The following is a 15,862-nucleotide window of genomic DNA, read 5'->3' as shown; positions in this document are numbered from 1 at the left end:
GCAAACAGCTAGCCCCTCCCTCCCTCCCATCCACTTCCACACCTTCCTCCTACTTCGGCAACTTCCAAATATTTGCGAGCGCTTTGGCAGCATGTCTGCCATCCAGGCTCTGGAGCAGTGGTGCCGGTCTCAGTGTGACGGCTACCGGGATGTGAATATCACCAACATGACCACGTCGTTCCGGAGCGGACTGGCTTTCTGTGCCCTCATCCACAAACACAGACCAGACCTCATGTAAGTACAGCACACTAATTATTAGACCTGCCCCACACGTTGTATGGGGGACAGTTTTATTTTTATTTTTTTCGTGGCGTCTGTCTGTAATACTTGTATATCATTAATACACTTATAGCAGCAATTTACCCACATGTATTCCTAATATTAAAGAAATAATTACTATCCGCTAACATACAAAAGAAACACCACAGCCACACGTGCTAGCAATTAGCATCTATATACGGTATAACAACAGAGGAACACAAACAGTGCAGCAGCACATGTAGACAATATTTTCCATTTAAGGGTTGATTTTGACCGATGCAGATGTGTTAAACCAAACAAACTTCTTTTTTGTTGCTCAGTTCTTCCTCAATGCTCCTCTAAAAGTTAAAAAATAAATGCCATTCTACTTCAGGTAAGTTCTTAGATTCTTTAGGAGGTACCTAGTTGTCAAACGTTTTGCTATAAGGAGAAATAACACTTCTTTGTATGTGTGTCCAGTGATTATGACTCTCTCCGCATGGAAGACGTGTTTGACAACAACAAGCTGGTGAGACGTCGGCTCTTTCGTTCCTTTAAAACTGGACGTGTGATGTCACGCCTCCAGCAATGTGTGCTAATGAGATAAGGGCAGCTGAAGGGTGCTTCTTTACTCCTCGGTCTGTCTTTAAGGGTAATTTTACAGTTAATTAGTATTACACTAAGTTGATTGCTATTTGGCATGTCCTTAAACTCAACAGAATGCAACTCCCTAATATGCATAGAAAAAGTCACTCAGTAGCCTCTTGGAAAGTTAAAAAAAGAAAAAAGTTCTCAACAGTATAACAGTACTCTTATTTGAGTACAATTTTTGTCTACTCAGCCCACCTTTGCTCAATTCTTGTGTGGACACATCTTCCTTGTCCTGCTTTCGTCCACTTGACCTCTCTTGTTTTGATAACCTTGAAGAGGACCCTCCTGTGATAGGAGTCATTTCGCCATTTTTTTTTTTTTGCGACATTTCCTCCCAAGCGAGGACGCCTCACCGGCATGTCATGTCAATAAATGACGATCTCGCGGAAGTTAACTTCCTGCGAGCATCCTGCAGCACTGAGACCATTTACAAGACTCCCACCCACGCTCCTGGTAAAGGAAACATGAGTTTGGTAACGGACACCTTTGTATATTTCATGACGTGTCACCTTTCTCGCACTGTCATTAGATAAGAAACAATTTGGACAAAAGTGCCTCTTGTCACATTCAGACTTTACATTTAAAAATCATGTCCAAGTTGCTCCCCTGTTGTATCCCGCCAGGAAGTGAGCTGTTGAGGTCTATTTCAAGCCGATTGTATTGTGTGACTGATGTCTGCTGAATGTGAGTTTTCCTTCTGAAAGGCTTTTCAAGTGGCTGAGGAGGAATTGGGTATCCCGGCTCTGCTGGACGCGGAGGACATGGTGGCCTTAAGGATCCCCGACAGACTGAGCATTCTCACCTACGTCTCTCAGTACTACAACTACTTTAAAGTGCCCCAAGCGAAGAAAAATCTCCCAGTGGCCCCCAAAGCCTCGGCAACCAAACCCGCCGTGAAGAATCAGGCTCCTTCCCCTGTCGCCAGCCGTATGTCTCCCAAGCTGGCGAAAGCTGACTCTGAGGTGGGGTTGTTTTTTTAAGGTATACCTGCACATCTTTAATGAGATTGTATTGTGACCGTGGTGCTTGTTTTCCAGGAGCCGAACAGCAACAAAAGTGGAACGCTCAATAGTAAATGTGTGACCTGCAAAGGTCACGTTCATCTTGTCCAACGACATTTTGTGGATGGGAAACTCTTTCACAGGCGCTGTTTCATGTAAGTATTTTGAAAAATACAGGAGTGTAGTAGGACTCGGTGTTCATCTCAGAGGGCGGCCATTTTGTCTTTGCTGTTGACTGTTTGAGTAATCAGATTTTTTTTGGTGACACTCTTCCAGTTGCTGTGAATGTTCAGGCACACTTCACGCAGGAGGCTACAAAGCTGGGAAGAATCCCGATACTTTTGTTTGCCGCGTACACCCCGAGAAGGCTTCTGAACCTTCCACCGGGGCTCAGGTCAAGCCTGCGGCCAGCTTGTCAGAAAACCTCATCGGCATCCAGCCTGCACCTTCTTGCAAGCCCGTCCAGCCAGTCCCTCCGACTCAATGCTGGACGACCTCGGCTCAGAAAACTCAAGCGGCCCGGCAGAACTTTCTCCAAGCAGCGCCGCCGCCTCCTGCAGCGTTCCCGCAATGGCCGCAAATCGAGATGAGAAAGAAACTGGCCGAGCAAAACTGCAATAATAACAACAAACGTCCGTTTACGATTCGCTCAGCGGAGAGACGGTAATTGTTGATTTCCTACCCTTTTTCATCCCACTTTTTAAAGATGATGAATTGTGAATTTCACTCTGCAGCTTTGGAGGAGAGTCCCGTCCAGCTGAAAGTTCCACTGCGCCAAAAGTCAAAAGCAGCACAAATCCAGCAAATAATTTTCATCCCGAGGCGATCAAATGCAGCAACGCGAGACCACCGACGGACGCAGGTGAGCAAAATCACCATTTCTTGTCGTCATCATCTTATATAAAATGAACGCCAAAATAAAATACATTTTGCCAACAGATCCTCCTCCCAAGTGTCAACATGTGGAAAGCAAAGCCGAGGCGCCAAGGTAAAGCCTATCAGGATCACTAAGTGGCTTATTAAAGCCGTCGCTCTTGATCTTGTCTAATCTCACTCGCATCTCTAAACTTACCCCCCCCCCCCAGCAAGCCTTCTCATTGCTATCTTCCGCTAATGACTCCAGTGCGACTCCGGCCTCTCTCTCCTCTCGTATTGCTCCATCCTATGTTTCTTCCTATTGTGCAGAAAAGACACCGAATCTGCTGGAAAAGAACATCAGTATGACTTCATGTCCACGTCTTTCTCCAGCATCCCCTTAAGTCCTGCCAAGAAAAGATGTATGTAAAAAATTTGTTTCAATTAAAAAAAAAAGTAATTCATTAGAATTTTCTTTTGCAAATTCCTAGCGTTTTTGTTTGTGTTAAAAATTGGAGTGCAGAGAATTAAGTAGAGCTGGCTGTCGTTATTCTAGCTGAGCCGTCCGGGCAGCACTCGCCTGTCAAATCCACGACAAAATGGCCAACTACAGAATCCATTCGCTTGCCGACCTGCAAGGGAGACGTCCTGTCAGGTGCGCCATCTTTTGGCTTTTTCCGGTATTTTCAGATGTGACAAAAAGCTGCCATCTAATCCCAATTCATCGACCTCTTAGGCGCTAAAAAGGGAAAGTATTTGTCACCCACCAACGCTCCCGGCGCAGAAATGAGGTCACCCTCGGTAAGTTCCCTCCATTAAGTCTCTTATGAGATTAATTAACAGCGTGACATGTACGCTGTCCAAAAAATGGACATTTTTCATTTAGCTTATCAAGTCAGACTTTTTTTTATTTAATTATGCAAAGATTTGAATAGGCCTCTATAGCGCTTTGTTTTATATCAGCGCCAGTCTTATCACATCCCGGCGGAGCGGATTGAGAGCGAGCTGGACCAGATCGAGAAGAGCCTGGTGCTGCTGGAGAGGGAAGGTGTGGAGCTGGAGAGGAAACTCCGCCGCTGCGAGGAAGGTACGCCATGGCTTTTATAGTGGTGCAGAACTAATCCTAATGTTTTTCATCTGTTATGTTATATTGGTGCTTTCTAGAGGGCGGGGGCGACCTGCTGATGGATCCCCTGATGGTTGACTGGTTCAAGCTCATCCGAAAGAAGCAAATGTTCATCAGGAAGGAGTCTGAACTTGTCTACACGTGAGTAATATCGACCTCAAAAAATCCATATTGGTGTGTTTCTTGAACTTATGTGTGATATTTCAGAGCAAGGACTCAGGAGCTGGAGCGGCAACAGCCACATGTTGAGCAGGAACTTCGCAGGCTCCTGGAAAAGCCAGGTAAGAGTTGATGTGGCGCTCCGGCGCTAGTGCCTTTTGAGCCGACTTTCCCATCGGGCGGGATAGATCACATCAAGTCGTCCGAGGAGCGAGCCCGTGAGAAGATGCTGATGTGCAACCTGATGGAAATTGTGGATGGTAGGAACGCCATCGTGAAGGTCCTGGATGACGACCGCCTCAGGTGAGGGCATTTCTGTTCAATTGGAAGGAACAACAAATTTGTCATTTTTATTATTTAAATTATGAAAGAAAATGTTTCTGTTCATTTTCAGGGAATTGGCGGAGGATGAGCAGCTAAACACAATGATGACAAATTTGGGTAAGTTGTGTGTGGATTTTTAAGACAATCTTTTCCTTTTATTTTTACATTTTGCCATTTTTAGTTATTTTCGTTTGTTCTTTTTTTTCTTTCCTTTTGTTATCAATAGGAATAAAGAAAGGCAAACCTAAAAGGAAATCCTCCATCTCAAAACTGTTTGGTCGAAGACGTAAGCGACGAGTGGAATAATGTTCGATAATTCGATAAAGCGTTGAGACATTTTGAAGTCATAAAGCACATACCGATTTGAACATTGTAACTTAAACTTGTTATCACTGTAATTAGTTAAGATTTGTGATCGTAAAAATCAAAGAGGTAAGAATATGGTTTTTAGCTCCCACTAATCTATACACAGCGTTAATCAATACTGCCTGCTTGGAATGAGCATTGATCTGATTAATTGATCAATTTTCAATCCCTGATGGTGCTCGCGTTGGGCAATATCACCCTCTGCTGTTGTCACTATAACCCCACACTACAAGATATTTATTCAGAGACATTCTTTAATCAAGCCTTTTCTGACTTAGGTTGGAAGTGTGAAAGATAAAGTTAGCCCCAATTATGGGTGTGTGAGCACACCGCTTAATTAATGGCAGGATTATTGTTAGATAGAATGTAGCATAAACAATTTAATTGTTTGGCCTTGGCTGAGGTCTGAACTTGATGCTCATATTTGTTTTCTTGTAATGTAAAAAAAAAATGAAAAAGACTATTTGTTGTGTTTATTATTCACACATTGTCATTGTTTTTTTGTCACTCATATTACCAGCATGTCATATGACACACACACACGCATATGCACACACACACCCCGACCATCCCATAGTTATTCTTTCCATTCTACCTTTTAATAATAACTTATCAGTGTGTGCTACTATAATGAATCATTAAAAAAAATGCAGCCAATCAGGTGGCGCGAGGTCAAAAGTAGGTCGTGGGCTGTTGAAATCGTTCCTGCTGCATTATGTGCATATTAGACACACGTGTAATCCTTCCACAGCCTCCCAGCCAAATTGAAATTATTTCATTAATAATTCCAATAATGGATTTTAACAAATTTCCTGTAACGACATTAGCGGGAGAAGACAGAGGGGTGGGGGAGGACGCGGGGGTCTTGTTAATTAAGTAAGCCACACGTGTTGAGCAGCCTCCATTTTGTACTGTAGGTGGCAGCCTGGCTATGCTCTATCACACACACTCTCACACACACATAGCCGCCACTTGCAAAATCCAATTTGCTTCACTTGCAGACAGTTAATTTCTTTGCTAATTTTATAAATGCTGTAAAAAAAAAAAAAAAGTTTGAGCTGTGCCCATGCCGTAGCGCTATGTGAAAGAGGATTAGCTCCCGCGCTAGCTTATGGCGGCCAAGGCTTATAAACTATAGTGCGGCCTTATCACGCGTCTGATGTGCTTTAATTAAACATTACTCTTTGCTAATATCTGCGCGGCGATTGCGGCGCACCTAAATGTGCGGCCTCCTCGCTTTTAGCATTTTAGCTGGGAAAGGAAAGCACGCTGTAGCAACTTTAAACTCCAGTGTCCAGCAAATCCTTTGAAGATTAGCGTGTGCGCTAAAGCTGAAGAGTATTCACACATGCAGCACATACAAGCTAAAATATTCTGCAGCCGAGTTTTATTACCCCGCCTACTTTTTTTCACTTCCTCCATTTTTCAGCCAATTTAAACCCCTTCACATTCTAATAGATTCAAAACAATTCTGGATTTTTTTTTTGGTTGCAATTACGCATAACAAAAGGTAAAATGTAGATGAACTGCAACAATATGACACAACTCGCGTTGAGATGCGTGAAATGGAGATCACAGTCGGAACTGAGTTCTGAAATGATGTTTGGAGTCTCTGTGAAAAAAAAAAGAGGAGGAAGTGGCACACGGGTGATGCGTCTGACAGTCGAGACTTGAATGTGTGATATTAGAGTTAATTAAAGCTTTGCGCCCCATCTCCTGCAAACGCTCGCACTGGTGCAATTAAGAATCAAAGGCGAGGGCTTAGTGTCAGGGGGGTGGGTGGGGGCGCGCGATACATGCTTGCAAACGGCAACGGGGACCCGATTCGCCCAGCTAGCGCCGAGCGACAAGCATTAACAACAGCCCCAAATTAGAGGGACATTAATATTCATAAGTCAAACAATTTGCGCTCGCGCGCGTGATGAAACGGAATCCTCGGAGGTGAGCGCTCCTGTCCGGGCTGCTCATTAGAATATACCATTAGCCGTCAAGTGCTTCATCTGTATGAAAAGTCTCTTTTGGACTGAATTTGTAATCTTGTTTGGGGAACTTTGACATAGAAATAGTACACTCACCGGAACGTTACAATAGATACACCCACGCATATTGTATCCAAAAAATGATGCCTTCACATGCATAGTGAGTTAATTAATTGAACATTCATGTGGTTGGTGTACAAAGGAGTTCCTCATATATTGCTTGACTTGATCAAGTTGTCGAAATATTCCACCGTAAATTAGTTTAGCCCAAAATGGTTCTGATTTTCAGTTTGAGGCAAGGCAGCTTTATATATAGAAAAACAAGAGCTCAAGATCTTCAAAAACCAAGTATAAATATTAAGTAATAGCTTACTAACATAAGTAATAGAATGTAAAGTGCGGGATTTAAAAAAAATATTAAAAAAGGCCTCAAATAGGTCAAATTTTCTGTCTGTGTGATTTTATTTTTTGTGTGTGAATGATACACGAAAATGGTAAGACTGCAAGAAGCCAATGCTTTTATTATTCTTATTTTAGATTTGTCCGCAATATTTATCTTTGCAAAAATATATATCATATTGATGCTCTCAAAATGCACATCCAGATTTTTAGTGAACTCAAAATATTTTATTTTTAACTAATAAACATGTAAGTTTTAATAAACGTGTGAATATGGCCTTTGATTTCACCTGCAACAAAATAGCCATCTCTGTTTGATGTACTGAACATAATTTATCCCAGTATCAAAAAATTGAACTCTGCATGGAGCTAAACGAGTGATAATCAAAATATTAGGAACCATAAGTACACATAGTTTTATGTTTGAATGGCTACATTCATCTTTCTATAAAAAAAAAAAAACTTCCCTAGACAGTACCTAATCTTGTGACCCAGGGCGCACACAAGCCCAGTTGCATCATCTTTAGCCCCGCCCCCCCGGCGAATGGCTGCTACTGGCCTTTAATTACGATGCTCCAGGTAATTTGATCAGGCTCATTAGCTCTGATGAGTAAACGAGAAGGGCGCCTCTAATTCATCGGGCCCATCCGCGCCCTAGATGAGGCTTCTCATCAGCGCCGTCATAATATTTGAATAGCAAGCTTAAAGCCTCAGATCTGAGCCTCCACAGATCGGCTTGTCACTTGGATCTTTTTTTTTTTTCTTAACTCGCGTCCTCGCATGCTTTAAAAGCTTGTTTGTTTACATTCTGTCACTTGAAATGAGATTCTCACACCTGCTGCAAACAAAAAAATTGCATTGTTTTGTTACCTTTTGACTGGCAAAGATCCATTTTCCGTGCCACGCGGAACTAGCGCTGAAAGCAGGGCGCGTACAAAATTTGCATTGACGAGAAATTATGCATGGCGGGCGAGTGGGGAAATGAAATATCTGTAGTGCATGACTGGTAGACTTGACAAGTGCAGCTTTCATCCATCTCAAATGAATAATTTTCACTTGCCTTAACCAACCGTAATCCAAGCATGTTATCAGTGGGTGCGCAGGATTCTGACAGATTTTTTTTTTTTTTTTTCGGCTGAACGGTGTCGCAACTTTCGACTCAATGCCGCAGATTCACACGAGCAACACTCGTGGTCTGAGCCACTCATTTTTTATCCTCTCCCGCCGTGTGTCGGGATCAGTGAAATTCCCCTGCAACACAATACGTGCTCGCGAGGCCGGGCCCCAAAAGTCCTCGCTGGTCTCGTTCCACCCGTGATTCAGCCTTTTCACGGGGATGTGGTGTGAAGACCTCTTTTTCACCCCGTGGCCCTTTGTCCTCTATTTCAGGGCCCGTCTATGCTAATATGCTACGCTAATGCACTCACCGGGGCGCAACATTAAGCAGCGGCCTAGTGTGGCGAGCTCAGATTATTCCACTTGTCCGATTTAAAGCCCTTTTTACCCTTTAGGGCCACTGTACATCTTGTGTTAACTCATTCACTGCTAGCTAAAGCAGAACTCTTCGTACTGTTAGCCATTGTGGAGCATTTCGAGCGAGCTTTCAAAATGTCTTCTATGACAATCGATGGAGTTAATGTCAAGTTGAAAAGTTTCTTTACAATATGTTGTCTGAACATGGTGTACTGATGAATATTGTATTTGTGGAATATGAATTAAGCAGTAAAATCTGCCTGTTTTTATCCATCCTCAGGAGGCGGCCATTTTGTCACTTGCCGTTGACTAAAGATGCCAACAGTGTTCAGAGCTCAAGTAACGACTCAAGTAAAACTCGCCTGTTTTCTAATTTTCATTACGTGATGTTTGCAAACTGAGCCATTGTTTGATCTTGTAAATTTGAAAGAGGGAAATCGGAGACTAACTTAATGTCATATTGAGTGCCCTCTTCAATCGGAGAGTCTTTTTATTATGTACACCTTTGGGAGATAAATTTGTTAGTCTCAAGAAAAAAATTCTTTAATGATAGCAAAAAATAAGGCACTTGGGAATTTGTGTATCATTGCGCAATTTTTAATGTAGTTTTGTCGCAAGCTTCTCCCACTTTCATCCCACTCATTCTCATTCACGCGCCATATCCCGTTAACCAAATACTCCCGACAATAAACAATTAAATGCGTAATTTGTATTTACGAGGCTAATCCGCGTGATAGCTGCTAATGCGCGGGGTTACCTGGCTATTTTTCAATATCCACTTTCACACAAGCCCCGGCGATAAGAATATTAACCTCCTCGGTTTCAGGTAACTTTGAACGCTTGAACATCTTGTCTTAAGGAGCCGAGCGCGTGAGCGGGAGTCTCAGCCTTGGCATTTAGTGACATTTTAAGCCTTTTAACAGAATCCAGATGGGGATTTGCCGTTTCCACCAAAGGAAAATAATTTATATCCTCCATTTCGCCGAAACTGTGGGTAGAGGGATTAAATACAGCACAGAGATTTGTATGTGGTGCAAGTAAAACAATGTTGTGACTCAGTTAATACATTTGCTCTCATCCACTTTCATGTTTTTATTTCGTATTTTTATTTTAAATGGAAGTCGTTACTCATCAAGCTGAGGTTTGCTTTCGAGCCAGCGTGTGTGCGGTTGACACTCGTGACAGCACCAATTACTTGCATCACCTCCCGATCAATCTTCCTTAAAGCGACAATATGCGGTAATTTTAGCTCCAAATAACAGCTCCGGAATCACTTGGATTGATACGCCGGCTTCTAATAAGAAGTAGTATAGCTTCTCTCTTGTTGCCATGGGAACCAAGAACTTTCTGAACTGATTGTAGTGGAGCAGCCAGGATATGTAAAAAAATAATTCTTCATTATATATATATATATTGTTTTAATTAATCGGCTGATAACTGGGTTTTCGGAATATACCTCTACTTAATATCAGAATCAGCATAGTCTTACAAAAAAATCCAGATCGTCTAAAGACAATACCACACTCGATCCTAATGCGACTTAAATCTATACTGATGATTTTCTATTGGCAAAGACGGTTACGATATTTATTCCTATTTGTTCTATTCAATGGTGGTTGTCACCGTTTCCCGATGTCCATAGGGCGCGCCCTTGAGCCCCCTCAAAACCAAAACAATTATTCCTTTCAGCCTCTATTGTAGTTTTACACCAGTCCCTGCACATGGATCACAGTTTGTTCCACAAAGGCTCCTTGGCGTATGTTCAACGGGCCTGTGTGTGCGACAAGCAGCATTTGTGTTCGATGTGTGTGCGCGCGCTTTGATGCACTGCCTCTTTATCTCACGGACGGCAAGGTTAATGAAGTGGTGGCACTTTTGGAGGAAGTGGAAATGGGATGAGTAGCGAACAGACCAGAGGAAGCTTGGAGATGAAACGTCCGGCTCTTAGCGGCTCTAAGTGGCAATTCTGCTGTGTTCGCCACAGACAATAAGAAAGGCAAACGGGGGTCTTGGCTGGTGGGGGGTAGTGGAGGGGGAAGTGGGGGGGTCGTCATCCTCTTAAACACAACAGACGTCTCAACGCGGACGGGTTGATTGCATCTCTTTTAGGGCGGCTCATGAGGAATGACATTTACATTGTAAGTTGAGCTTGTCAAGTAAGTCCTCATAAGGCTGCTGGAGTGTTTCCGTGACGCCTTTAATCCCGTTTTTGTGCTCGGACGTGTTCCCAATTGTGCTCACGTCGAGGCTAATAAGCAAAAAAAGAATATGATGCTGCGACTTTAACGAAACGGCGTCTGATGTAAAGCAGCTCACTGTGGAAGTCCTTGCAAAGATTTTGGGAAAGCCAAATCAACTTTTTCCACAGTGGTGGAGGGTCAGGGTCAGCGAGACAACTCTGACAATGTGTGGAAATAATCGCATAGCATATGTTAGCTCTGGGAAAGAGGAAATTATTTTGTTCATTTAACAGCATGCTCGATACCGCTATTTGTCAGTCCGATACCATTATTAGTGTTAACTGATACCTTAAGTACTTTTGTCCCGCCACTTGTCGACCAAAGCTCTTCACCCAGGTTGTGATAGTTTTTGGGTTTTCATAGCAGGTTTCCTTGGCTTGTTTGTTAATGTTTCTTTTTTTTTCTTTTTTTTTGTATTATTTGAGCTAGTTTGGGAAAATTATTTTTCAGGTTTACTTTATTTCACTCATTTGAATAACCTTGGTTCCATACCCATGAATGAAAAGACAAAAATAGATTTGGGTTTCCAGTTTAGACAAAGAGCAAGAACATAAGCTAATGCTAATGCTGACAATTCTTCAGCTTTTTCTTTTTTCCTTTTTCTTGTAATGTTCCAATTCCCTTTACATGCAAGCCAGCTAATAGGTAAACAGTCCTGTATGGTCGAAATGAAGCCGATGAATTAGCATATAGATGAGTTCTCTTTTGCCTCCCGTGTGCTCAGCTGATATCACGTATGTAAAGTGTGTGTAGGCCACCCCAAAAAAATGTACATTCATCAATTTCAGTCATCAAGCCGTCTAATGCGAATACTTCCCCCCTCGTTATTTCCTCATTGCTCAAAAACCATGCCTAAAAAGGCGGACGGCGACACTTGCCGCAGCGGCGTAATTGTTTTGACAAACAAGCTAGCAAACAAGCTAGCTTCTTTTTCCCATGTAAATCGCCATTGACGGGGGGGGGTGAACGCAATAAATACGAGCGCACCTCGTCGTCAGCGCTGACTTGTTTTTGATCCTCATTACTGTAATTCCATAAAAACAAACAAGAAGCCTCTGTGAAGTATTTGCGGCCTAGCTGTTGTTAATATGCCCAAAGAAGCTTACGGAATTGGGTCAGCTAATTAAGCAATTAGCTTATTCCGGCTCCGCGGTCAGGGCCGCCGCTAATCCGCAGAGAGTTTCGTCTGCCGCCCCGACAAAGCGCCGCGTCTCTTCCGAAGCCATCTTTTCCCATCCGCGCGGCTAATGCGCCCATTTGCCATGCAAATCCCCGCCAGTGAATAGCTTGTTTATTGTCAACTTGCTACACGGAGACATTTATGTAGCGCCGCTCAAGTGTTCTGCACTCGGCGTCGGGAGCTGTGTTAACACACATGAAATCCCAGACAGATTATGAGCGGGCGTGAAAGCCGACACGCGTAAGCGACGCGTGTTTTCCTCGCCGTCAGCGCCGCTTCGCTAAATGCTCCCCGTCGCAGCCGTCGGTTTCTTGCGCTGATTGGTGACTGTTGATTTGCTCTGTTGTTCAGATTATGTGATGTGTTGTTGTGTGTCTGATGTATGCTAATATGCAAGTTGTGCATAAATGTCGCAAAATTTAGGAATATTAGTTTTTTATAAAAACATTAAATTGTCACATTAATTTTTTTATTTTTTCCCTCCTCTAGTTAAAGATTTCAAATCCAAATTTCATTGTGTTTCAGATAAAAAGATAAACAAATTATTTTTATTATTATTCTAATAAATAAATATACAGTTAAAGGAATGTTATTGCAAAAATGTCAGCTTAAATAAATTTATGAAAATGTTATATTTGCTTTTGAACCTTTATTTGTTTTAATCTATTTTTTATTGAATTGCAATCTATTCAATATTACAACAAAAAGCATAAATGTGAACAAAGTCATCACGCTACAACTTCGAAGTGGCAAACCAGTTGCATGTGAGCTGAGTCGAAGGCAGTTGAGTCATTTTGTCGACAGATGCGATCGACCGCTACCTCATTGCCATTGGGCCGACTGAACGATAATACGTTTTCCGCGCTGAAACGTGACGAAGGTGTGCCACAATATGCTAATAGCGCTTTAACGAGAGTGAGGCGAGGCGGACGAAGTGCAGCTCATTGAAGGGAAAGGCTTCGAATGCATTGTTAGCGGGTGGGGGGGGGGCTGATGCCACTTTACAGGCACGCTGATGATATGCAAGGTGTGCAAATGCATTTGCAATCTCGCTCATCCCCTTTCCCGTCGCTTCCCATTCAAGGCGTTCATTAAGCTTACGCGTATCATCAACCCGATGTGGCAGGGATAAAAAGCATGTGAGCGACGGCCGGAATTCAAACAAGCATTCTCATTTGCGAAGGTCATTACAGAGCGGCATACATTAGGAAATCTGCTAATTATCAAATGGCTTAACTTCACATTCACTGGGATTATGTCTGCTCATTTGGAATATGTTGATCCCCGCTTTCCCTTTCCCTCCTTTTGCTCGCCACCAGACACTTGACAAGCCACGTTCCCTCTCCTTGTCGGTCATCTGCGCCGACTGGGGCCAGGCGGTCAAAGCGGGCCCCGATTCATATTTGCGTCAACGCTCGCCAAGCCCGATGATGATCTCGGCATTGAGATTTCATATCGCTTTTCAAGTTACGTCAAGATCCTTTTCCTTGCACTTTAGGATTACTTGGCTCAGCCTTTCCCGCACGTGACATTTATCATCATTAGAAACTGGAGATTGAATAATCCACCATCTAATAACGTCCCGCTTGTCGCAGGGGACACGCCGTATTGTGTCCCTCATCCCTCAAGTAGATGTTTTTATTTTTAAGCATCAGTCTTGTAGGAAAATGTATTATTGGTTGAATTCCCAATCTAATATTACTGTCCCTAGAAGTGTAATTCCACATCCACTCCAGTAGGTGTCAGTAGCTCCTCTGTAGAAGCGTACAATTTTCTTGACCAATGAAGCCGATGAATATTATTTATAGTTGTACTGGCGATATTTTCTTCTTGCTATAATAATTGTGAAAATTTTAATTAGACTTGTGAAACATTTGCCCAGAGTTGGGAAAAAAAAGTTTTTTTTGTTTAACTGAATCATTTTGTTGGTTTTGTATTGTCCTCGCTAGCAGTCAAAAGGTCTTCCGAGATGATTTCTATTTAACGGCGGGACCTTGTCAGAGACCGGACCGCTCCTCCGCCTTGTTGGACGAAATCACTGTGATTTTAGTCTATTGAATAATCCAGTGGCCAATTAAGTGGGGCGGCAGTGCCGGGATCTATAAAAGGTTAATAAGCCTCAGCTGCAGTGTGTTTCTCTTGAGCAAATGTCACTTAGACGCGGGCCAGCGCGGGTCAAGATCTCCCTCCAGATCTAAATTTAATCACGCCGCATCACATCGCCCCGTCCTCACCCTCATTAGTCCTCCCCGGCTTGAGCGGGAGTCCGATCTGTCCTGCTTTTGCCGTTTTTACTTCCTAAGTGAACAACTCTAGAGGTCTGCGAGCCACATCTCTGCATCATGTCCTCTCTTGACCCCCTGGAGTCTGTGACCTTATAGAACAAGGATGGGGAAATTGGCGGCAAACTTTGTGGACCCTACATTAATTAAAAAAAAAAAGCGGTCACATGTTTTTATACTCGGTGGTGTCACGCAAAAGCGAGACGGCGCACTGACGTTAAAAAGGAATTACGCACTGAAAATGGGCAATAATTCTCAGGGCCCCTACAGAAACGATTAACATAATTCTGATAAATAAGCAGATGGTAGAATGTGAGAATTGCGCTAGATTTATCTTAATTAATATCTTGAACCTACTCAGTGAAAGGTAAATGGCTCCGGCGGGGCCACAGATATTCCTGTTTTCCGTGTGCGTGTGTGTGTCATTGGCGTGGTCTTGACATGTCGTAGTGGCCTGAGGATATTAAGTTGCTCTCCAGGTATACATCAAACCCAGGCAGGCTGCTGATAACACACACATATACACATGTACACACATGCACACACACACTGGTGTTTGTTTCACATCAGACCACATTGTGTTCTTTCTCTGGCATTCACGTCCCAGAGATTAGTCCGAGCCCAACCTTTTCCTTTTTATGAAAAAAAAACAACTCAATTGTGTTTCCATGGCGATACAACTCAGCACAGTGTAAATGTGCAAAACATTACACACAAACAGAAATGTATACACACACCAAAAGTAGCTGTTATGTTATTTTGCCCGCAACACATCCTAATGAGTGTGGATTTCTTGGTTTGCTGTCAAATAAAGTGTGACTTTGTTTCGCTCAGATTAAGGCAATTAAAATGTTAATTATTACAAGTGGAAAGGGGACAAATGGATTCAAATAAATTGATGTATTTTTTTTCCCTCCTTAATTAATTCACTGGGTTCCTACTGCGCTGGGTAATTACGCTTAAGTGTTTAATTACATATTTTGATGGGATTCTCAATTAGTGCGGCTTAATAAATGATCACATGACTGTCTCTCAGGTGCTTTGAAATGAAATATTACATTACAGCCCGGTCGGGAGGTGTGCGTCTGACGCCGCGGAATCTCCCCATGTCGCCGGGAAAAAACAATGCACGCGTTTACGTTTTAATTAGCGTTACAGTGATGAATGTAAATGTGATCTGTTTGATGCCATCACACGTGGGTAAGGAGAGCCGCAGCCCCTTTTGTACTTTTGGCCAACCGTTCAAGCACGCATCCAACACACAAATACTACAGTGCACTAATTAGACTTAATAATATGTGTCGTACATCGGCACTTGTGACTCATATTTTTTCAGTAATTGAAAAACAAGTTTAAATGTTACAAGAGCACACTAAAATGCAAATTATTTCTAAATGTTATTTTGTCTCACACAGAGGCACAGCGGATGGATGAAAGAGCCGCATGCATGACAAGAGCCGCGGGTTGGAGACCCTTAGCGCATGGCGAGTTGTGATTAACAATATCTCTCGGAGGCGGAGTCAAGCCAGCACTTCTTTTTTTCCATCGCATCTTCTCATCAGGTAAGCAAGCACACACAATCCACTG

General features: G+C 42.8%; 1 protein-coding gene across 2 annotated transcripts; it reads left to right on the top strand.

Annotated features, from left to right (window-relative positions):
* Positions 1 to 30: 30 nt before the first annotated feature.
* micall2a (mical-like 2a) lies at positions 31 to 15,827 on the top strand. Of its 2 annotated transcripts, XM_088357577.1 has the most exons (17): positions 31 to 234; positions 721 to 769; positions 1,596 to 1,853; positions 1,929 to 2,047; positions 2,169 to 2,555; positions 2,627 to 2,754; positions 2,832 to 2,880; positions 3,078 to 3,169; positions 3,304 to 3,402; positions 3,484 to 3,548; positions 3,711 to 3,834; positions 3,912 to 4,014; positions 4,081 to 4,154; positions 4,221 to 4,335; positions 4,427 to 4,473; positions 8,854 to 8,912; positions 15,691 to 15,827. In XM_088357577.1, the coding sequence occupies exons 1-16, from the start codon at positions 92 to 94 to the stop codon at positions 8,880 to 8,882; spliced, it is 1,881 nt and encodes a 626-aa protein (XP_088213703.1). In that variant the 5' UTR covers positions 31 to 91; the 3' UTR covers positions 8,883 to 8,912; positions 15,691 to 15,827. The 2 variants fall into 2 exon arrangements, with proteins under 2 accessions (XP_088213703.1, XP_088213702.1); XM_088357576.1 differs by lacking the exons at positions 8,854 to 8,912; positions 15,691 to 15,827 and adding an exon at positions 4,583 to 5,205.
* The last annotated feature ends 35 nt before the right edge of the window (positions 15,828 to 15,862 follow it).

Source organism: Syngnathus floridae, chromosome 17, assembly GCF_059516105.1.
Source record: "Syngnathus floridae isolate MCC-2025c chromosome 17, RoL_Sflo_1.0, whole genome shotgun sequence".
Classification (NCBI taxonomy): Eukaryota; Metazoa; Chordata; class Actinopteri; order Syngnathiformes; family Syngnathidae; genus Syngnathus; species Syngnathus floridae.
The sequence above is the reverse complement of the archived record's forward strand: the minus strand, read 5'-3'. Positions and strand labels throughout refer to the sequence as shown.